This window comes from Vanacampus margaritifer, chromosome 3 (assembly GCF_051991255.1).
Source record: "Vanacampus margaritifer isolate UIUO_Vmar chromosome 3, RoL_Vmar_1.0, whole genome shotgun sequence".
NCBI lineage: Eukaryota > Metazoa > Chordata > Actinopteri > Syngnathiformes > Syngnathidae > Vanacampus > Vanacampus margaritifer.
The window spans coordinates 7,023,229-7,047,350 of record NC_135434.1 but is presented as its reverse complement, the minus strand read 5'-3'; the positions used below and the strand labels follow the sequence as shown (position 1 = coordinate 7,047,350).

Genomic DNA, 24,122 nt, shown 5'->3' with positions numbered 1-24,122 from the left:
ATTGTATACTGTAGTCGAAATTTTCCGCGATGCATATATGACTCATATGAGTATGATAAAATGGAACGTTACGAATAAAATTATAAAACTCAAAATTTGTTTTTTTCTTATTTTCTATTATCCGTGAACCCAATATTGTGGTGTGACGTTTCAACCTAACTTGAGAAAGCCAACCGGAAGCTCCCAGCCCTGGACCAATCATCATTCACGTTTTCCCACTGTAGACCAATCGGATAAGGTGTTGGCACAAGCAAGTTTCAGTGACCCTTGCACATGTGAGAGTACGTTAGTGTGTCTATTGCAGTGTCGATAAAACCAAAAGAAATTAAAGATTTAACTTCACTTTCTCGTCTGGAGTAGACATGAAGAAAAAGAGGGTAAATGCTGAGTCATTAGAGGTAAGTTTACATTTTATTTTCATTACTAAATGTCAACAGAGGCCCCTGGACACACGGGAGATGTACTGTACTATCGAGAGGCTGCAAACATGCAGTCCTGCAAACTTGGAGAAAAGTAGTCACACGTCTTAGCTGCTTTTTAATTTTTACATTATATCGTTCCTTTAGGCTTTATAAAGCAGTGTACAGTTTAAGACGAGCACATGGTGAACGTTTTTGTATTTTATAATAAGTTACATTTTTAGGCCAACTCATCTAATTGTCTCAAGTGCATAATAGCCAGCGCTGGTATTAAATGTTTCAATAAGCTATTTTGTTTTACAGTGATATTTTTGTGCGTGTGTCACTAGATGGCTCCAACAAAATTGACCAATGACGTGGAGAAGGAGAAAAATGAGCCTCCTGCTAAAGTGAAAAAGAGCAACTCTGAGGTGAAGTACCACCGGGTGAAGTTGTCCAGAAGCGACCTGTACAGACCCCCAACAGTGGAGGAGCTCAACCAGCTGAAAGAAGCTGAGAGTTTATTTCACTGCAGCTTGCTTAAAATGCAGGTAAAACGTTTGACTCAACAACTTCAATGTAATGGGAAAGACCGCCACAAAATCATCTCGTGTTCTATATTATCACCGTTAACAGATGGAGGAACTGCTGAAAGAAGTTGCCCTCAGCGAACGCAGGAAACAGCAAATAGATACTTTTGTTGAGACGGTCACCAAACTCCTGAGGGCTGTACCGCAGTCACCTGAGGTGGAGGTGCGTCTTAGTTTTCATAATGCGGTTTTGTGTGTAAGGTAAAAGATTGCACCATTACAGAAATTTTCAAAGTTAAAAAACATTTCAATGGGAATTAACAGTCATTTGTGAAAATAAACTAGGAATTTACAAAATTGATGGTTTGTAGTCTTAGTAACACATCTTTAACTACATAATCATGATTTTTATATATATATATATATTTTTTTTTGTTCAAGGTGAATGACCTGTCATGGTTGTCCAGTGATGTGAAGGTTCCCATCCTCCTGTTACCAAAAACACAAAAGGGCAAGTTCCATATGGCATCTCCCGCCTCTGTTGATCTGATTGGCAGTTATCCGTTGGGAACCTGCACGAAACCACGCGTCGTAGTGGACCTGACTGTCACAATCCCAGCTGTAAGTCACACTTTTAAGAGTAGAGCACTACAGCTGAGGCAGTTGTTTTAAATGTTGGAGTCACACACATGATTTCTTGTTTTCAGGATATCCTTCACCCCAAAGACTTCTTAAACCAGAGGTATCCCAGGAAGAGAGCCATCTACCTGGCAGGTCTAGCTCAGTATCTGACAGCTTCTTCAGACATCGGAGCCATGTCCTACTCTTGTCTTCATGGTAATCGACTTCGACCTGTTCTGCTGCTGAGTCCTCCTGGTAGGTTGTTAATTTACATCTCAGAATCTGGCATTTCATTCCAGAACACCAGCCACCGACTTGTTTGAGTTAAAAGGGAATGTTTCATATAGAAGTGCAAATGGTAATAAACTTTTCCAGAGTCAAAAGTCAAAACTATTCCTTTTGCCATATCATTCGCTGTATATGGAGACCTTGGTTTACGTCTCACGCTTGATCAGCACCATAACAAGTAGGCCTGCTCAGTGACCGCCATTCTTACTGGATTTCATTTGATTTCACAAGATTTTTATGTCTTAGCATAAATAGTGATGATAGACTAGACTTGCGCACAATTACGGGTTATGTTTTCGCCCTAAGAACAGAACTGTGGTATACCGAAGAACCCCTAATAATGCATTTTTTAAGTCACAGTGTGCGTGTGTGTGTGCGCCTCAGTATATGTAAAATATTTGATCCATTTTGTCATATCCTTTAGGTAAAGACTTATCCATCTTGACAGTCCGGCTTCATGCTTGTCCACCTCCTGGATTTTTCAAGCCCAGGCGCTTTCACCCTCAGATGAACAACATCCGGACAGGCTGGTACACTGAAGCGAACAACTCACAATCCGGTAAGACTTGTGACTTTTTATTGCATATTATTTTCACAGTCGCCACATGCAGACAAAATGTAATTTGTCCTTTTTTCTTTTTTTTTTAATTCCCTGCAGAGATCAGTGAGCCCCCCACTCCGCATTACAACAGCTCCCTTCTGGGTGATCTACTGCCCAGGGCCCACCTCCAGTTTCTGACTGCTGTGAGCGCACAGTGCGCCGCTTTTCCTGACGGGGTGGCTTTGCTCAAGGTCTGGCTCCGTCAGCGAGAGCTTGACCAGGTGTGTTTCCTCCTGAGTCCACATGGGCGATTGAAGTTCTTGCACTGCACAATGTTGCGGGTTTAATGTTTCACCTTGCGCCAAGCGCTTGGATTTTTTTTTATGGTTAGCGGTAAGCACGTTTGCCTAACAGTTCTAAGGTTCAGGGTTAAAATCTGGAGTTTTAATATTATTTACTCATCGAATCTCATTTTCATCCAATCTTGCTGTTCTTTCATATGTATTTAAGGGCACTGGGTGCTTTAATGGCTTTCTGGCCTCCATGCTGTTGGCGTACCTTCTGACCGTGCACAGAATCAGCAACACCATGACTGCCTATCAGCTGCTGCGGAACACCTTAAACTTTCTGGGTATGTTGATGAAAACCTTTTAACGCAATCAGAACATATCGGTCAGATTTTGAGCACTGGTTCAACTGCTTTTCATTCCAGCAACGACAGACCTGACATTGAATGGAATCAGCTTAGCCAAAGATCCCGACTCGACAGCGGTGAGTGATCAAAATTGAACACAAAAACATTTCAACCTTTCACAACACGCATGCATGTATGTGCATTTCCTCTTCACTCTTATTAACTCATTCACTCCCAGCCATTTTCACTGCAGCAATCCTGTTCACTCCCGGGTGTTTTTCTGTGTTTTGACTGATTTTGCAAGGCCCACAGAATATTGTGTTCTATTGCTATAAAAACATGGACACTACCAAAAGAAAGGTTAGAGTGTCTTCTTTCATGAGGGAAAAAAATGTAGAGCTATGGGTAAATTAGCTTTTATCATCATGGCCCTGGTTGGTCTGTTTTGCTCTGCTGAGTACCATTTCCTCAACCGTTCTCTGCAGCTGAGAGGCTGCATCAAAGCCTCCTGTATGCTCTAGCATTAAAAAAAAACAACAACACATAAATACGTCTTTGGGAAACTTAAAACTTTTAAAATAGAACATATTTATACGTTTTTGGCAGCAAATGAGTTAATCATGTCATTCTTATCTCTTTGTCCCACAGCCATCACTGGCAGACTTTCACGATGCATTCCAGGTGGTGTTCATTGATCCATCTGGACACCTCAACATGTGTGCTGACATGACGGCTTGCACCTACAAGCAGGTACAGTTTGCACTTTAAAAGTAATCTTTGTTCAAGGGGTCTATGTTTTAACCACTCGAAACAAATCCCTCAGCTGCAGCACGAGGCCTCACTATCCATGCAGTTCTGGGACGACCCCACTGTGGATGGATTCCACAGCCTCCTCATGATCCCCAAACCTATGATAAGAACCAGTGACCACATCTTCCAGTATGGCTGTCCATCAACAGTTAAAATACCGATTGATCATCTCTGTTGAAACGTCCTTGTTGATTTTTGGATTCTCTTCATGTCCTACCCAGATTGTGTGAACTTGTCAAGCTGCAGTCCAGCTGTAAGAAGCTGAACCTCCTCAATGAGCTGATGGACCAGAGCGGAAACTATGTGCACACGGTGCTCCCGTTTCTACTGTCGCTGCTTCAGAGGGGATTTGGCCAAAGGATCAGCCTCCTCACCCACTCGCTTTGCCCAGAACCTGAGGTGGGTTACACAGTATTCAAAATGCATACAGTAGATGATTAGGCGGTTAACATGATGAACACATGATTACATCATCTTCAGTGGATTCAAAATTTGAAGAAAACCTGAATAAATAAATACAGTAGGTATCCTCTGTGGAAAAAATGGCAACATTCATTTATAGTTTGTTAAGCTCAGAGTTAATGATGTCGTAGTTACTTACATGCAGGCAACGTAATTTAAATTACCCATCAAGTCACCATGTGAATGTGAGGTTCTGATTGATCGGCAAAAACATAATGGATGAGTGGATTATACAGACGCTCCCCACCTTACAAACGAGTTACGTTCCGGACGATCGTTCGTAAGGTGAATTTGTTCGTAAGTTGCTTCAGTGCTATATTTTGTATTATAATTTATGTGAAGGTTTATATAAGTATGTTTAAGGCTTGTACAAGTAACCTGCATTGGTTTGTACTGAAAAAAACTTTTAATAAAATGGAGAGAATACGTACAGTACTGTACTGTACTACGTATTTTAGAAAGAGAGCGAAAGACACACACAGTATGTACATGTACGTAATAAGATAAATAAAATTAAGTTTAACTTACTTTTGGAAGATGTACTCGATGCTTAAGGAGATGATTGAGGAGGAGGAAGAGGAGGATTTTATATCATGAGAGATTCTTCGTCGTCGCTGGAATCGGCTTCAAAAGTTATTTCCTGCTTCATGGGGACCGGCGTTTCTTCCTCCTCCTCCTCGCCACGTTGCTCAGCCTCCAATGAGCTCTCACAGCGCCAATCGTCGGTATTAGCGGCGGAAAGAAGCACTACGCGCAATACAAAATCTAACTTACAGCATTTCTTTCCGAACATTTTTCGACATACTGTACGCGCAGAAATGTTCGTATGTACCGTTGTTCGTAACTCGAATGTTCGTAAGTAGGGGAGCGTCTGGAAATGTAAGTAATTATTTTTTTGTGCAGTGGTCTCTGGAGAGCGAACCTCCAAAGTACAAAGCCCAGCCACCTCTCACCTTTGGATTGTTGCTGCGGCCCGAGTTGGCAATGTCTCTTTTGGAACGAGGACCTCCAGCAGACAGCCCAAAGGTATCTTTGCCCTCTTGAGTAATTGACACGTTCACATGTTTAAAAGAAACACTCCTAATGATTCCAATAACTCATCTACATTTCCTGTAGATTAAAGTGTTTGGCTTACCCCACACAGTGGCATTAAAGTGGACTTAGAGTGAATTTGCCGAGCTCGTGTGTCAGGGATGTTTGTGCTTTTAAAGCGAATCCCACGGGGTGTTTCTTCTATCAGGCTGCTGAGTTCCGACAGCTTTGGGGCGCTCGCTCGGAGCTCCGTCGTTTTCAGGACAGCGCCATCACTGAGGCCGTCCTGTGGGAAGGAGAAAGCATGTGCCAGAAACGACTAGTACCACAACAGATCATCACACACCTACTACAGCTGTATGTATTGTGTTTTTCCAGACCAGGACTTTGAACTGATTTTTAAGTAGTCGTTAGTTTTGCAGCTGGTTGGTCAGGCAGTTTGTGATTACTGAGCTTGTCAACCTCCAACATCAGTGATTTTTACCTTTTCAAATGTTCTAATGGATGTACAGGGAAAAATCGATCTCACATAAGATGCAAACTTGTATCAAAAAAAAAAGGTGGCATTTCCTGTATAGACTCAACACGTGCCACAATACTTTTTGTCCAAAAAGTGAGAGTTGTTAGGCATGTTTCATCTTACCCATGTGATTTCACATTTCCTCACTTCATTTTGGCCAAACAATTAGTTTTCTCTGCAGTTGGTAAGCATGTTAGCTAACGTTGGTTCTGACTGTCACAATGGTAATAAGTGTCACTCCTTCTAAATGTATAATTTTTTTCCAACAGCCATGCAGACATCCCTGAGTCTTGTGTGCGACATGTTGGGGCAATTGTTGACGACGTCATCAAAATTGGAAGTCAGGTAAAAAATATTTTTATATTTACCAATTAATTTTTTTAATATTAAATTATTTTAACTTGCTATTGTTACATATACTTTAGATCAAAATACACTTTATGGAGAAGCTTTTCTTAAGTACTATGTATAAGTTAATGTGGGGGTTGTCATTAATCATTTCCTTCTGCAGAAATTCAGTTAAAACTACATGCACAATTTGTGTTTCAACTCATTCAAGAGTACCCCATGTTACTGTTTTCCCTCGCAATATTTTTAGGTGCCGAGTACTGGAGAGGAAGAAAGTTTGCGCGTGGTCCAGTCTTATGACGACCTGAGCCGAAAACTTTGGAAACTGGATGGTCTTCCACTGTCCATTACATCAGTGCAAGGAGCTCATTCATCACTCAGATACACACAGGTGAACTCCTAATTATGAGGAATGCATACCACAACACAATTAGGAAAATTAGGAATAAGCACAGTGCGATGTTACTGATAGCTTTGGAATGTTTTTTTATATTCAATTCACAACCTGTGCTGTCTAGGTTTTTCCTCCTGTGCCACTGAAGTTCGACTACTCCTTCTTTGACAAACAAAAGGCTTTCCAACTGCTTCTACCAAAGGTGGATAAACCTTGCCCAGCTTATGTTAACCCCATCACAGGTTAGTATGTAAGCCAAACAAATGTTTGTTGTGTTTTTACTTAACCATATATCTGTTTTAAACACAATTTAAGATATTTTCAGCAACATTTACATGATGCTGTTGTCACAATGTATGATGAATGTTTTGGTAACCTGCAGTGATCTGTCACATGGAGGGCAGTGGAAAGTGGCCTCACAACCGCGTCGCCATCCGCCACATCCGAGCTGCCTTCCACATCCGCCTGGGAGAGTTACTCAAGACTCAGCATCATTACACATGCAAACCCTGTGCCACATACTTGGATGTCTGGAAGGTGCTTTATATTTGTTCGGAAGGAACAGGCATTTGTGCAATATCATTTTGAACTTGACTGGAAGTTTTGCAGCGTCACTTTATTTATTTGTCTGTCCTAGGACGGCTTTGTGTTCCGCATCCAGGTGGCATACCATCGAGAGCCCCAGGTGCTGAGGGAGCGAGTGACTCCCGAGGGACTGTTGGTTGTCAGGGACAACGAGGAGGCTCAAAGTCTGGAGCTGAGCACCATACACAAGCCTCTACTAACCAGCACACTGCACGGGTAAAACATGGCCTCCAGTCTCTCACTCTGTCATCTCTCCTCTAGATCCGGGCACTGTGGCCGTAAAATAAAACCTCCTGGTTTTAATATATATTTTTCCACTTATAAAAAAAAAAAATGGCTTAAGTTTGTGTTTAAGATAATGTTTTATTGGATTCAGATATGACCCTTGGTTTGCAGTAGCCTTAAATCGACTCAGTAAGTCCTGATTTTGCTGGGATATAAGCTCAGACATAACTTAGGCACAAGCGGTGGAGAAGATGGATGTTTACTTTTTCTCCTTGTTTTCAGGCTCCAGCAGCAACACCCATGTTTCGGAGCAGTGTGTCGCCTGGCCAAACGTTGGCTCGGAGCCCAGCTCTTCAGTGACGATATCACAGAGGACACGGCGGACCTCCTGGTGGCTTCCCTCTTCTTACAGCCTGCGCCATTCACCCCTCCCGGGTAACGTTTGCTAAAATAAACCGTTTCAAGCCCATGAGACTTGTATTTGTGTTTCTTTGCCCTTCTTTTTTTTTTTTTTTCTTGCTATGTCGGTCATGTGAATGTGTTTTCCCTGTCCTCCTCAGTTCTCCTCAGGTGGGCTTCCTCCGCTTCCTTCATCTGCTCTCCTCCTTTGACTGGAGGAACAACCCGCTGGTCGTCAACCTCAACAAGCAGCTCACAGGCAGGCACACTCACACATACCCGTGCAAAATAAACAGTCCGCTGACCTCTTTCTATTTACACATCTGACATACTTTAACGTCCTGCCCGTTGCTAAGTTGTGACTGTTGTGCGCCTCTCCTCACGTGTAGCGGCCGACTACACAGAGATCAAGAATGACTTCATGGCCTCCAGGGAGTTCCTACCAGTCATGTTTATAGCAACGCCTAAGGACAAAAATGTTTCAATGTGGACCAAGCAAGCCCCCACAGTACAGGTCAGTGGGCCAACAAAAAAAAAAGTGGAACCTGCACTTATTCTGTATAAATCATTTATTAAATGAAGCATAAATATTTCCACTCTATATAAAACTGCGTAAAAAAGTTTAGAGATTTATAGCTACAATAACAAACAGTCAATTGAATACATGATAAGTTAAAGTGAGCTTCAAGCTTAAGATTCTTTTTAGAGGTTAGATATCCCAAGTGATAAGATCATAAACACCGATGTAAGAAAGAATTGCATGTTCTGGGCAGGGCGCAATCGCACAGCTTCCCAATCCTGGAGCCTCTCCTCAGTGCACACTGGTCTCCTGGATCACACTGTAGAAAAAGAAAATGCACAATATAGCCAGACTTTCATTATAGTATTGTGGTACTTGGTGGTATTTTCTAACCGGCGTAGTCAAATCACATACCATGGGCAGGTGTCCGTGTTTTTTCCGGAGAGCTGAAAGTTGATTTTTCTGAAGTCTATCCAAAACCTCATGTAAATCATTGATCTGGTAACATAAATTCACATTTCAAAGTTGATCAAACAGCAAACTCAGCAGTGCCCACAATACTTGCATGCATGACTAGAGCTCTTAAAGATTGTGCTCACCAATTGCTTTTCGTTGCCATCCATGGTCATAAAATATCGTAAATGTCTAGCTTTGTATTCCTCCGTCTGGATCACAGCGTCGGCGTAAAAGCTTTTGGTGATGCACACCAACGTGCAGAAAAGGTACACACAGCAACTTTTCATGATGCAGAGCTGACCCAGATAAACTTTGTGTGCTCCACCTCACTCTTCCACCACAACATTACAGGGAGCCTCCAAGCAGCCTCCTCTTATAAGGGGGCCGGAGGGCAGGAACTTTGTGTTTGGTCACGTTCCTCTCTGAGGTGGTGTTTTGGGTCAGTATTACATTTCGTCACTTCACAACTAAAATAAATAAATACAAATTGACTAGGGAGCAAGTTTAGAACCACAATCCTCACACTAAGAAAATCAACTAAACCACAAATTAGCAAGAAAAAAGGGATGGGGGGTGGGGGGTATGGGGTTAAGGAAGAAACTTAAAACAGCCTCTGGGCTTAGATGAGGAGACAGAAGAGAGAGGGACCGAGAGCAGAAAGAGAGAAAGATCTTTTCACTTCAGTGGATGCTATAGATCGTATGAATATCGTATGAAGCTTTCAGTCTTTGGTATTGGTAAGTAAAGGCAAACGTTAATACAGTCAACAGGACTTGTTTTATGCTCTTATTTTGAAAATCAGCACGCCACTTATGGCACAACTGATAATGGCTAATGTTAGCAGTGCTAACCCGCCTCACTTTGTCATTGATCTGCACACCTGAAAGCAAATTATAATACTTCACAAGAGATTTTCCACTGACTGAGTCACCACCCTCCACTACACCAGCCACCACGAGGTCACTGACCATGCACAAGTCACGTGAACTGGACCCCTCCAGTATTTAATGTACAAATTAACTTGACGGTTATAAATGCTAAACCAAGATTAATAGAGATGAACATATTCCTCCCAACAGTGGACCTTTTTTATACATGCTCACTGAGATTTTAAAAAAAATATATATTGTATCATAAACTGTATGACATAAGGATCTTTTGAATTTAGAGTTTGCATTGTAGTTAACTTAGCCTCAAGCACATATTGAGTCACCCCACTTTCAAACGCTTACGCGTTTCCTTTTACAAGGCAAGTTGAAACAAATCAGGAAATCGTTGGTCAGAGTTTATTCATCCTGGGAAGTCTTGAGTATTTACGCGTAAACACTTAAAGTAGCGCTGGGGAACTTTTCAACCTCAATAAAATATTTTCATAACTCTTCTGATGAAACATCGACTTTAAACTAGTTGAATGGTACCTTTGCCGTGGCGTGGCCTGAGGGGGTCTGTATCATTTTTACTGGTGTTAAGCAACTTTGAGGAGGATGGTAGGAACACTGCCACACAAAAAACTACAAATGTGCTGAATGGCATAAGTCAAAAGCTACCCCGGATGAAAGGACAGTCAAGGATCAACAGTGGCCTGGTTTTCACTTGCTGGAGTGAGCTAAAAAAAAAACAACGCAATGTGCTTGTCCTCATAGGAAATGTGGTCTTCCTTCAGACAACACAATACCACTTTTGTCCATATGGCGTCTGCATAATCAACGTAAACTCAAAGTTCCTTAGTGTTGCTTTAACAACTTAGATGCCTATTTTGTATATACATTTCCTCAGATGCTGCAGCGTGTTGTGATGGTGGCCGCTGAGAGTCTCAAAGTTCTGGAACATCAGCTGATGGATGGCAGTCAGATCCAAGATGTCAGGGTTAGTTGTGGGGGGCGGAAAGCGATAACACTCACTCACTGAAGAGATCATGTTGTAATACGTGCGTTTCAATGCACAGGTGGTCATGCGTCCTCCTCTGGAGGCTTACGACGTACTGATCCACCTGAACCCCAAGCAGGTTCCGCTCCTCTCCCAGGCAGTGGACACTCCCGCCGTCAACTTCAGCAGGGGCGTGATCACCGGCAACGTGGGCTCCTTGGGGGGTAGGATGCCCGTCGTCGACTACAACCCTGTGACCCTCTACCTGGCAGAGCTGCGGGTGAGTGTCAATTTGTCATCTTTTGAGTTGATGTTGCGAGAAGGGGGCGGAACGCAAAGCTGCACTTTCCGGTGGCTTCCTGCCAACAAACTGAAGTACAAACAATAAAAATACACATGAAACCAAATAAGAGCATTTGCATGTAAACTTAATGGAAACCATTTAAATTCTCCGTCACATTTCCCAGGGATGTGATTTTTCCGCTAATTCGCGGAATTCCGCTTTTTTTCATCTCCCCCCCCAAAAAAAAAATCTGATTTTTTTTTTAATTTTTTTTTTTTTAATTTTTTTTTAGTAGTTCATTGTGTATGCACATGACTCCGACAGATAACATATTCTGCTATAACAAAGACATTTGTGGTATGCTCTAATATGAGTTACTTTTCATTTGGTCATGATACAATTATTTGTTCATGAAATTTGAACTCTTCAACATTATTTATGTGTTAACTTAGTAATCACATTAGTTAGATATGATGATATTCTCAGTGATAGTTTTTAAAAGCAAAGACAGTCCAATGTTTTTGAATGTGACTGATTTTGAGTTGACTAAAACTGCCATTTTATATGGGATAGTTCAATATACATTGAAAATTTATGCTGTTGTTTTGTCTATTTCTTTGTCATGTGAGTGCATTGAAAGTACTTAAAAACACGGAAAACCCATGAGCTGCGGGGGGCTTTGCGGCGGCCCCCAGACCCCCGGCTAAATTTTCAGATAATTTCACTTTGGTCAAATCACATCCCTGATTTCCCTGCTAATAAATTAAATTGCGCTCCAAAATAACATTTAAACCGTAAGGATTGCACGGTTTAAAGATTGCATTGCTTATTCCAATTAAATTGATCAGAAAGATATAATGTTGGTAACCTGTTGCTCTGTCACCGAAATTTATTCGATTCGACTTACAATTTATTATGACATCCATCATCATATTTAGGACGCATTTGGAGACCTGGCCCTTTTCTTCTGTGACCCCTACGGAGGATCTATCATCGCCGTTTTATGGAAGCCAAAGGCCTTCGCCCCTCTGCCCTTTAAGGTAAAACACTCTGTACTCGGAAGCAACGAGGCTTATCCGGTCTTCCCGGTTAGGCAAGTGACTCATTTTGACCGATGAAGAACTGAGGATTAAGTTGGATTCTGTTTATGCTCCACACCCCAAGAGGAGAAGACATTTCTCTTTTGAAGACGGTGGTCATTTTCACGTTTGCATTTTTTTGCTGGGTTTTCCATGAAACGTTCCTTTTTGCCATTTCTAAATTAGATTGATGTGTGATTTATAAATGTTGTTGACGGGGGAAACCCTATTGGATCAGCAGAAATCCAATCATTTCTGCCCTCTTAACATGACTATAGCAGACGACAAACATTTCTTCTGTCCACTTCCTGTAGACGTCCCAGATGTCTGCCAGAAGAGTGGAGGTAACCGGCGACGAAGCAAAAACGGTTCCCAATGTGGAAGCTATCCTGGAGGACTTCAGAATCTTTGGAAAAGATTTGGTCAAATCTGTGGAGGCCAGGACTGAAAGATGGTCATTTTAGTTCCACATTAGTTTTCAAAACGATTTGCTTAGGAAAACACAACGAAGCAAACTTGAATTCTTAATGTTTTGATAAAAAAAAAATGTTTATTGTCATGTCGAAGCACGTCTAGTAAATATCCACACTTTTTTTCTGTTCCATCTTACTTTTCCTTCTATTAACTTAACTAACGGTTTGCCTTTACTTGTTCCTATTTATCACTGAAAGAAAACATCGTTGATATTTCGCAACACTGGGGATTTGCACTGTGACGCAACAGTACCTTGGTATCAAATGTAGAAATTCGGAGATGACATCAAATTTGTATTTCAAAAGTCACTGATGCAGTGGTGGTTCACTCACAGGAATTCCATGTAAGCGGCGTGGTTTCAGTTCCAGTTTAATGACAACTGGGATTCGCTCCAGCTCAAATTTGACCCTAATGAGCATAACAAGTGTAGAAAAATGGATAGTTTCTTAAATTACAAATATCTGATGAGAAAGGTTTAGATCTGTGTCTGGTTGGCGAGAAGTCCAGGGACGGTGTACCATGCCTGCCGATGTACACCCTAATGAGCCTAATGAGGACATTCGATATAGAAAATGAATGAATGCACAAAGGTGTGCACCGGATGAGTTTAAGCATGACTTTCTCCAGTTGGTTGGCACAGCTTTTTGGCATTTTGGTGTAGGATTTCACCTGAAAAAGCTTGTGCAGGTTGGTGAAAGGGCAACATAATTTTAGATGCTGAGGGTTTGATGTAACAGCTGTGAATATCAAGTGAAAGATCATGACCCGGATCTGTGGTTTTATTGCTGCTCTGAAAACACCTTCCTGTTGCTTCTATTCTGTGGCTGTCAGCTCTTCAAAACGGGTGAGTACTTTTTTACGTTTCACTTGTAAAACATAAAAAGTATTGGTTGTTGATTAACTTCTTTCACGTGCAGCAAATTGTGTTGACAATCAGCTGCACTTTGATAGTTGGAGACAAATTGAGTTAAAATAAAGTTGCATGTTTTATAAAATGTTACATTCCAGTACAGATCCTTGGCATATTTCTGATAATTCACAGCAGACAGATTGGCTGCTTAGGCAGATCATTAATTGCGCAACACCGTCAACGGCATGTAAGGAGCATTTCTTGTCATGCTGACACACTAGGATGTCATGGAGTGTGAAAGCATGTACAGCTGTTGACAGATGAAATGTGTTTTGACGGCAGCAGCTCTGCTTGATTATAGGCAAAGTGGAAATGTACTAGACGCGCTTTATGTGTTCGCGAGTGAACACATCAACAATGCCATAAAATTGTGTGACGATAGTTGAGTTGGACATTGCTTGAGCTTGATTTTTATCTTGGGCAACAATGCACAATGTGTTTTAATGCAAACTGTGTGGGGGTTATAATAAAAAAATAAAAAATAAATCATGGAGTGAGGGTTGAAACTTGTACCGAGAAGCAGATGTGTCAAGGAAGTGAGAAGCAGCCACTAATTGTAAATGTAGGCATTGCTGTCTGCTGATGCCATAAGTCGCTAAATAAAGTTGTTTCACGCACTTTGCTGTCATTAAAAATTTGCTGCGCAAACTGTCTACCTTTTCTGAAGCTATGTGCCTATTTATTTATTTATATATGACAATGGAAAACATCTGGTACCCCAAATAAAGACAAACACATCTGGTTGACACATGCTCTTTTATACTCCTCAATAATTGGAAACTGTTTTCAGAGCAAAACAAGCAACACCTAGGCAGACGTATTGTGCTTTTCAAAATAGTTGTGGTCACAAGCATTGTTTTCACTCTCAAATTTCCTCTTGTACTTGTTGAGCCAAAATAGTCCTGGAAAAGAACAAACAACAAACAAGCATTTGGGCTCCTCTGGTTTTGCCGCTGGGATTGTGTTTGACATTAAATAATCAAATCATGTATTTGATAAAATTGGCACTAAAATGTCCTGTGCCAAAAGTACAAATTAGCTGGAAAAACTGTAACATGAGTTAATATTCAACATTCCCCCACTTTAATCCTTCCTCCATTAAGTGCTCATGTACAAGCCCGAATATAAAGTAAAATAATGCTTTGGTGCCATTTAAACTATGTTAAAGTGAAAGGAAAACAGGCTTTTACCCTGTGTGTGGCCATTTTGTGGCATCTATAGGCAATTGGAAACCTTCTTTTGGGAGGGTTTGCAATTAATCATGATTTTTATTTATTTTTTGCTGGGTCCCTATTCCGCCCTACAAATAGAACTACTGTACAGTAAAATTATAAACACCTTTCCATAATTTATTAATTACAAAATGGGCCAATCCAAAATCATTAAAAAAAAAAAACAGCGATCATTCATAAAAACAGTCACAATTAGTAACACTTTACATGGGCAGATTCTGTGAATTATTTTAAAAATTATTTCATTTTAGGGCAGGCCCTCCTTTCTGTCATTTCTTAGCTCCACCCAGCTCCTGTATCAGCCAATCAGTTTTTCCCTTTTGTCCAACCCAGCTGTGCTTCATTTTTGCGATTACTATGAGTACAAGTACTGTAGTCCCCCCCTTTCTACGTTATATTAGCACGTTTGAATGTTTCCTGCCATAGTTTTTGTAAGTTAACAAATAATTTATTAATGAATGACTTATTAATTATGCCAGGATATTGCAATGATTGGCTGTGTCGTGTTCACGCTTGATACTAACCGGACTGACTTTTAGTTGCTGAGATCGAATCCATGCTAATGCTAACAGAGAAAATTGGACAATGCAAAATGCGACAATAGTTTTATTGTGCGGTGGTGAGTAGTTAGTCACACCACACAAAAGCAAAGTTAAGTAGGTAATTAAAAATATTAACCTTCCAGGTTATGAAAAACACCTGCTGACATATGACTGGCTATTTCAAAAACTGTTATCACCGTGTAAGGTGAATTGCATTGCGGAAATATCAGAAATGCCCGGATGTTCAGAATTTTCACAAGTGTAAACAAAAAAAGTTCATTTTGGACTGATCGATTTGCTTTAATTTATTTGATTAAAATTTAATTTATAGTTTTGTTTAGTGATGTCTTGTAATATCTACATTTGCACATTTATTTCTATTGTATGTGTTTTGACTATTTGACATTCATGCTGTGATTATAATCATTAATCAGAAGAGTACTGTAGTCAGTGTAGTGGTTTGAGTAGCCGACATACTCTTAAGTAATTCTTCGGAGGACTATACTTTTTTATTTAGGTCATATTACTATACTTTTACTCAATTTCATCTTTTGGCTACTCTACCCAACTCAGTTGATGTGGGAAAAGAACGGTCTCAAAAGTACCTGACCTCATACTTGATGACTGTAACTTCCGCAAAACCACCTGATCTCACTCTTCTATTCATTGTTATATTTCAGACGGTGAGAGAACTGTGTAGCTTCTCCTTTACTTGCGCCATATTTTTGTGGTAGTTCAGCTGAATCAGCCCAGACGCAAACAGGATTCCTGACGCAGGTAAACTTTGACTGATATGATTCATTTGCCTGCTGGGTGGTGATGTACGTCACTGCACGTCTGTTCGAAATCCTCATAGAGGTACTCACAATTCTGATTACATACATTTTTATTATACATTATATAAAAACTTGGAATCTTTTTTTTTGGGTGGTGGGGGGGTGGGTTTGATTATGTGTTGGGCCATAAATTGGGCACAGCAAATGCAACACAAGTGAAGAGAGAAAAATATCTCTTTTGATCTAGACATGAGCTCTTAAAGGCTGGCATGTTCTCACAGCTCCATTTGAAACCAGAGAAAGGACATGGAAGAATAATGTGCGCTGATGAAGTTTCAGACGGGAAACAAAAGAACAGGTCAGACCAAGCCATGGAAGAAACACAAAGATCCGTGTCAAGCGGTGTGAAGGAAGAATGCAGAATGGATGTAGACAGGTTTAAAAGTTGGGCATATTTTGAATTACAGTATACTACATATACAGCACAAGACTCTCCCTTTTTTGTTTTTGTAATAGAATATCATTTAAGTCTATTATCAAAGCAAATACTGTTTGTGTCCCTGCCCGTTAAATGATGAAAAAGAAAAGAAAAAAAATAAAAGATGTGACTTTCCAGATAATTATATACTGCACATATGCAACACATCAATCTGTCAGATAACGGGAAATGCAATGCAGTGAAAGTATTTTCTGTAAACCTGCCTGTGAATCACATGGTGACGTGCCGCATGTAGGCGTGTGTGGCAGGGGGGTGGGGCTGCCCTCACGATTGGCAGTGGCCCAGTCCAAGAAAGCTTTGCTCTTTATAAGACCAGTCTGGTCCTTCCAGCTCCACAGCTTCACATCTGCCCGCCGAAACCTGCTCCTTGCTTCCCAGTGGCTCGCTAACAAGACAACATGGGCAGACAAAAGATCTATTTGGAGAAACTGTCCAAGACCTTCCAGATCCGTAACCTACTGCTTCGCCAGGCCCTGGCAGAATGTCTGGGCACACTCATTCTTGTGGTAAGTGCTTATGGGGTGATGGGTTGATAGACATACTTTATTTTATGTATTTATTTTAACATTTTATTTACACACTTAATATAGACGCATCCAACAAAGAACAAATATAAGAGCAAAAATAACTCATTCACTGCCATTGACGGCTATAGACGTCATAAATTCATTTGAACTATTTCTATTCGTTTAACTTTTTTTCTCCACTTTTGTTAACAAGAGTATGAAAACCTATTTTTTTTTTGTACATTTAGAACAGATATAAAATTTGTGATTAATCGTGAGTTAACTAGTGAAGTCATGCAATTAATTACGATTAAACATTTTAATCACCTAACACCCCTAATTTTTATAATCTTTTATTCTTAAAAAAAATAAAATAAATAATAATTGTAATTATTTGTTTCCAATTTTTAATAATCGTTTTTTTTTTTAAACGAAAAGATTATTAAAAATTAGGGGCGTCAGGCGATTACCATTTATAATCGTAATTAATCGCATGACTTCACTAGTTAACTCACGATTAATCACAAATTTTATAAAAAAAATATTTTAAAAATCTAGGTTTTTATACTCTTGTTAACAAAAGTGGGAAAAATGTTAAACTAATAGAAATAGTCATAATGAATTTTTGACGTCTATAGCCGTCAATGGCAGTGAATGAGTCAAAGTGGAATCAGAAGAAATCTTAAACTTATCTAAGAAGAAAAAAACGTGCGCATATTATATGATCAACACTTGCCACCCTTTCATTGAATGTTTAAACTATATGCTCCACCTCTTTTCAAGAGTCTTTTTTTGCACTCTTTCTATTGTACTACAGCGTAATCAATTACTCGCTGAATGCCAGTGTTCCTTTTAATCCATTTTCTGTGGCAATATTTGCCAAGCATGGCCCAGCGCACACCACAAAGTAAGCGTTTGTTGGATTGTAACAGTGTAAATGTTAGGTTAACTTACACTATTGACTTGAGTGCATCTAATATATACAATGCACAACAAACTTGGAACCAGGATCCAAGGGAAGACATTCTTTTCACATGTTTCACAGTTTCACTCTATCGCCTATGGAAAACTAGTTTTGTTTTAAATCACTGCGAAACCACAAACAACTCAAAAGTATTTCTGTCACTATCGAATATTTTTAGAATCCGCTAATCTGATTAATTTTGCATTAAAGTATATTAAAAAAGCTTCTTTTTTTTCCCCGACTACTGTTTATCAACCAGTGATTGGTGTTTATTTCATACTTCATATTCATATAGTGATTAAAATAAAGGTAGATTGATACTATACGTTACCGGTTTGGTCATTGTTTTCCAAAGTAAAAACAGATGTTTGCAAATGTCTTCTTTCATGAAGGACTACACAAATTGGTGAACAGTTACTGTTGATATGCTGAAATCAGAGGATTTGGACCATTTTAAATTTAAAAATGTCTCCAAACGATTACTCGATTATTAAAATAGTTGTCGATTAATTTGATAATTGATTGCTTGTCGATTGATCGATTATTTTTGGCAGCTCTACTCAAAAGCAAGCGTTAAGTTGAGATTTAACAATGTCAAAACGCTATGGGAAAAAAAAAGCAGCCTTGTAGGCCATACGATTACGAAAGCAGGAGGCGTGGCGGAAGAACAATCATATGCATAATATGATTTGACGTCCGTGTGTCATTTGTCATTCTCCCGGTCTGCTGGTGAAACTCGAGTTCCAGGTTGTGACAAAGCAAACGAGTAGATCGGGGACAAGTAAGGGTGTGGACATTTTAGGTGTGAGCGCACTGTTTATTTGCACAACTTTGCTAAAGCCAGTTTTTCTAAAAAGTTTCGTAGCCTCAGAACAAGCACACTTCTATGAAGACTGGTTGGCTGATGTGAATAAATGAACTGCAAAACTGAAATAAAGCACACTTTTCCCTTATGTTGACAGTCGGATTCTAACTAACAAAATGATGATGGAACAAAACATGGATAAATTTAGGTTTTAATTTTAACTTGCTCAACTCCAGAGTGGAGGGAAAAAAAAGACTACCAGATGTTTTTCTTTTCTTTTCTTTTTTTTTTTATAAGCTTGCCCAGAGTGCTGAAGGCTGTCTGAAGCCGCACAACTTGCTGAATCAGTCAGTTTAACTTTATCTGAGCAAAACCACAATTTGAAAACAAAAAGGTTGCGCATTATACACAGTGGAATATTGTAAAACGTTCAACTTTGCTTGTGTGTATTTTGCTGGGGATGGAAAGCAACAGAAATAAGACGCCATTTTTGTGGTATTTTAATGAGCGGCCTCATCTGGGTGTTTAGATGATAAAATCCAGGTGCAACCAGTCTGGATGCTTTGTTTTCTTGTAGTTTTATTACAAAATTAAGAGGTTTCAGTACACGCGTTTCTTTAACCTACCATAAAAAAACATACTCGCAGTATGCACTTTTTGCAGTAAATGCTGGGCTTTAATGTTTCCTCATGCAGAAAATTACTAGTTTGTAGAAAATCATCCGTTCAAGACACACTAGTAAAGTAACATTCATGACATTTTTGGGGTGATGGTGGTGACATGAAGATATGGACACAAAGAAGCTTCTATAATTCAGAGCTGACTCTTTTGAATGGACTTTTGTTCCCCTATTGATAATGATCATCGTACCTTGGCTTGACCTTGACTGGCGAACAAATTACCGGAATTAGCATAAAACACAGGGTGTGCACACTTATGCAACTACTGTGTCCGTTATTTTTACTTTGCCCAAATGATTTTTGTTTTTCAGTTGAGCTGTATAGCCTGCTGTTAGTGATGGGAAATTATTTGAAATTATTTATTTTAGTAAGTAAGTAACCATCATGACATTTTTTGGGTGATGGTGGTGACATAAAGATATGGACACAAAGAAGCTTCTATAATTCAGAGCTGACTCTTTTGAATGGACTTTTGTTCCTCTATTGATAATGATCATCGTACCTTGGCTTGACCTTGACTGGCTAACAAATTACCGGAATTAGCGTAACATACAGCGGAACCTCTGAAAACATCCATTCCCGGCCGGATGCTGATTGGCTGTTTCGGCGTTACAAACATACGACTTTGTGAAACATTGCGTTTTAAGAAACGTGCTTAAATTTCATGCTAGTATAAAAAGGTTTACTTATCACAACTTGATTTCATTTATAGGGCCTAAAAATAACATCAGCTGAAACAAATTGTTGTACATAAATATTATATAAAAATAATAATAAAATTATATATATATATTTTTTTAATATTTATATATATATATATATATATATATATATATATATATATATATATATATATATAATTTTTTTAATATATATATATATATATATATATATATTTTTTTTTTAAATATTTATATATATATATATATATATATATATATATATATAAATAAAGGGCCGTCTCTCATGCTGTATTGAAAGCCAAAGAATCAAACTGGACAGTGAGAAGGGGCTTGTCTAATGTGCACCGGGGGGGTCATTCCATAGTTTGGCAACCCCTCTGAGCTTCCGCTTGGACTTGCGTAGCTTCAAAAGCAGCTGGTGAGCTGACCTGAGGCGGCGGGCGAGAGTGTAGGGATGGAGCAGCTCACAGAGGTAATGCGGGGTGGGACCAAAACAAATAGCAGAATCTTAAAATGGACTCCAGACATACTGTAATATGCACAATACAGTCATTATTTTATTGTTGAATGAATTCTGGAGAACCGCTCAGCTTGAAATCTGTGACTGTCGTTGAAAACGCCGATTTGTTTTGCAGATGTTTGGCTGCGGTGCCGTGGCCCAGTTGGTGTTGAGTAGTGGTTCTCATGGTTTGTTTCTGACGGTCAATTTTGCCTTCGGCTTTGCGGCCACTTTGGGAATCCTGGTCTGTGGCCAAATATCAGGTACATAATGATCTTTTCACTTCAATGTATTGTAGTAGGTGTAGCACCGTTGTTCACTGTCCATGCACTTGTTCACAGGAGGACATCTGAACCCCGCAGTGACCTTTGCCCTCTGCCTGCTCGGGAGAGAACGTTGGAGAAAGTTCCCCATGTACTTCCTCTTTCAGACAATCGGCGGTTTCCTCGGTGCAGCCATCATTTTTGGCATGTACTATGGTAAGGATGAATCTCAATTTGTTATTAGGTAGATTAAGCCTTTCCAAAAGGCGATATTTTATTGAATCATAAAAGGTTATTTGTTTCATGGTTTGTGTTCTTTGTCCTTAAAGAGGAAGTCAACCCCATTTTTTTTGACAATTATATATTCAATGCAGCATTAGTGGAATACGAGTTAAGCAGCAAAATCCAGCCGTTTTTATCCATCTCAGGGGGCGGCCATTTTGCCACTTGCTGTCGACCGAAGATGACATTACAGTTACTCAGGTCTCAGGTAGCAACCAATCACGGCTCAGCTTCAGAAAACAGGTGAGCTGTGATTGGTCGTTGCCTGTCGAAAGCAAGTGGCAAAATGGCCGCCCCTTGAGATGGATAAAAACGGCTGGATTGTGCTTCATAACTCTTACTCCACAAATGTGATATTAATCAGAATGTCATGTTTAGACTGGTGAGGTCACATATAACATATTATTGTCAAGAAATGTTTAAGGTTGACTTCCGCTTTAATTTATACTTCACAGAGTCAACAAATTTCAAATGTGTCTCGAACTGAAAATATCCTAGAGATCTTCCCAATAGTCCTAAATTGAATTGTACACTTTGGCATGCATTTGTCAAAATATTTAAAATAAACCGTTTCTTCTTCATTCTATCCAAATGTCTCAAACCATCAAGAGAAAAAAAAAACCATGACATGAAACTTGGGCCAACTTCTAACCACTTAATGAGATGTGACCAAAGTTTTGTTTGGGTACGACGTACTGTACTTCAGACCACATTTTCACCACCATGACATCTGTAATAAGAAATTGCAAAACCCAGGAATAGAGATGACTTCACAGATGACAAAAATACCCTGCAGCCAAAATGAGGTTGTTGTTTTGTTTCAGATTCAGAGCTCACAAAAAGACTAACAAACCTAAAACGTCTCTAAAACCACAGCAAAGTCAAAACAATCTTTACTTGGATCAACACAACAACATGTACACCATGGATTTTTGTATTGGTCGAAATTTGGATTGAAAATACTCAATGGCCTTGAAGAGGGTCTTCTGCCCAGATTTAGTTATAACTGTTTTAATTTTCCTTATTTCCTCAGTAAAGCTTTGTGAGTGTTATCGCAATTTCTGCCAAGTGTCTGTAATCAATGACGTTTTTAAAGTCTTATCTCATGTCCGGTGAAATCCAGGTGGGCTGTTTGGTGGGGGCTTTGTGGTACCGCCCTTCAAGATAGTATAAGAAGGTTGTAAGTGTCTGTAATCGGGACACTTGTGAGAAGCTGCAGCCATTGTCTGTAAACTCGCTTGTGTCCGGAATATTCTGTAAAAATAAAACCTTCGAAGGAACTGTTCACCGATCTCCAGCCTGTGTTCAGATAATCAACATTCTCGCTACCCGAAAGACAACGAACACGCGGGAAAAAAAAGCAGGAAGAGGACTGAACCGCAAGGAAAGCACGTGCGCAGAAGTAACCAATGATGTATTTTTCTTTCTTGAACCCATTCAGATGCCCTGTGGGACCGCCCTGGTGCGTTCAATGTCACGGGCCCAAATGCCACAGCTGGAATATTTGCCACCTACCCTGGAAAACATCTCACTATTGTCAATGGCTTCTTTGATCAGGTCAGATTTTGAAAAAGTCTGCCATAATAAAATGCATCATCACGATTCCTTGAGCTCACAATTTGCACGGTTGCCTTTTGTTTAGATTATTGGCACGGCAGCGCTGATCGTTTGCATCCTGGCCATTGTGGATCCCTACAATAATCCCATCCCACAAGGATTGGAAGCCTTCACTGTGGGCTTTGTGGTTCTGGTCATCGGCCTGTCTATGGGATTCAACTCTGGCTACGCGGTCAATCCCGCCAGAGACCTCGGACCTCGTCTTTTCACCGCAATGGCCGGGTGGGGAGTGGAAGTCTTCACGTAAGCGGCCATTTTCCTTTTGACTATAATCTTTGTCACTTCTTTTGATGTGCTCCCGAATGCTCACAAACCATCGCAATTGTCCTTTTCAAGTGTCAGAAACGGTTGGTTCCTGGTTCCCGTTTTCGCCCCCTTCCTCGGCGCTATCATCGGCGTGATCATCTACCAAATGATGGTGGGTTTCCACGAGGAGGGAGAAGTACGCGACCGGAGCAACGCCGAGGCGGAGGAGAACCTGCGACTCACCAACGTCGCCACCAACGATAAGTCCAAAGAGGCCAGCAAACAAGTGCACTGAGCAGCTATGCGCATTTTGGTGATAACAAAACCGGGTGTGATCCACTTTTCACCACAGTTTAACTGCCAGATCGGCGGGATCTTGAAATGAAGCTATCTTTTTACATACTTTGTGTTATATTGCATTATGTTTGTATTCAAAAGACGGTTAGAGGGGAGAAACGTAACAACACAAACATTTTTTTGAAAAGAGATGAAAATGTTGACATTGTGTCCCTGGTCTTCAAGTTGAAACAGTGTTTTAAATTTTGTACTGATGTCGTTTTAAATACCTTTTTTTATGAAGATTTGTATCTTAAACGTCCAAACAAGCACTTGCCTATCGCATGGCTCCATGTTGGTTTCCATGTCAGTCCGGACAAATTTCAATATTTAAAATTTGAAATCAAGCATTAAAACATGTTTGAAAACATTTCACATTTGTTTACTGTCAGTCCCTGGCTGTGTTTTCTAATGTCACAAATCACTTTTTTTTTTTTTGGTTTCTCTCAAGTGCATATTCATGAATTGCACCATGTTTGATTCACAGCTGCACCTTTTTGTGACTTGTGTTTTGGTGCTGGACTGGAATATGAGCCTCTGTTTTGTATGTAGGTTGGTGGGTCATTCTTTTGTACTGATGCAATAAAAATGGTTATTTCAAGGATGTGGATAATGTTCTGTTTAAAAATCCCGAAAACCCTGTAATTATGAACAAACGTGGCAATGCTCTCTGCGGTTGTGCCACTGAGAATTATTAGTTTTCAGTTATATAAAGTCAAGTTTGAATCGTGTGGCCAAGCAAAATATTGATCAGAATAAAACATTATTTTTTAGTTACAAAATCCAATATAGCTACTATTACTCTCATACAACTTTG

The 24,122-nt window shown here is 39.9% G+C and overlaps 2 protein-coding genes across 5 annotated transcripts; both read left to right on the top strand.

Moving 5' to 3' along the window:
* Window positions 1-252: 252 nt before the first annotated feature.
* On the top strand, window positions 253-14,035 carry nol6 (nucleolar protein 6 (RNA-associated)). Of its 2 annotated transcripts, none has more exons than XM_077562370.1 (26): window positions 253-398; window positions 749-949; window positions 1,035-1,151; window positions 1,370-1,549; window positions 1,636-1,804; window positions 2,262-2,396; window positions 2,496-2,659; window positions 2,889-3,009; window positions 3,091-3,149; window positions 3,661-3,762; window positions 3,836-3,951; window positions 4,044-4,221; window positions 5,188-5,310; window positions 5,525-5,673; window positions 6,106-6,181; window positions 6,435-6,575; window positions 6,703-6,820; window positions 6,961-7,115; window positions 7,216-7,379; window positions 7,671-7,823; window positions 7,949-8,046; window positions 8,177-8,301; window positions 10,540-10,629; window positions 10,709-10,909; window positions 11,851-11,952; window positions 12,306-14,035. In XM_077562370.1, exons 1-26 carry the CDS (start codon window positions 363-365, stop codon window positions 12,453-12,455), a joined length of 3,423 nt encoding a protein of 1,140 aa, XP_077418496.1. In that variant the 5' UTR covers window positions 253-362; the 3' UTR covers window positions 12,456-14,035. The 2 variants fall into 2 exon arrangements, with proteins under 2 accessions (XP_077418496.1, XP_077418497.1); XM_077562371.1 differs by lacking the exon at window positions 253-398 and adding an exon at window positions 470-604.
* Window positions 14,036-14,935: 900 nt separating this feature from the next.
* On the top strand, window positions 14,936-23,906 carry aqp3a (aquaporin 3a). Of its 3 annotated transcripts, none has more exons than XM_077561735.1 (8): window positions 14,936-15,038; window positions 15,830-15,926; window positions 16,803-16,930; window positions 20,698-20,824; window positions 20,903-21,040; window positions 22,548-22,663; window positions 22,749-22,966; window positions 23,060-23,906. In XM_077561735.1, the coding sequence occupies exons 3-8, from the start codon at window positions 16,823-16,825 to the stop codon at window positions 23,262-23,264; spliced, it is 912 nt and encodes a 303-aa protein (XP_077417861.1). In that variant the 5' UTR covers window positions 14,936-15,038; window positions 15,830-15,926; window positions 16,803-16,822; the 3' UTR covers window positions 23,265-23,906. The 3 variants fall into 3 exon arrangements, with proteins under 3 accessions (XP_077417861.1, XP_077417860.1, XP_077417859.1); XM_077561734.1 differs by having other exon boundaries at window positions 16,763-16,930; XM_077561733.1 differs by having other exon boundaries at window positions 16,755-16,930.
* Window positions 23,907-24,122: the final 216 nt, after the last annotated feature.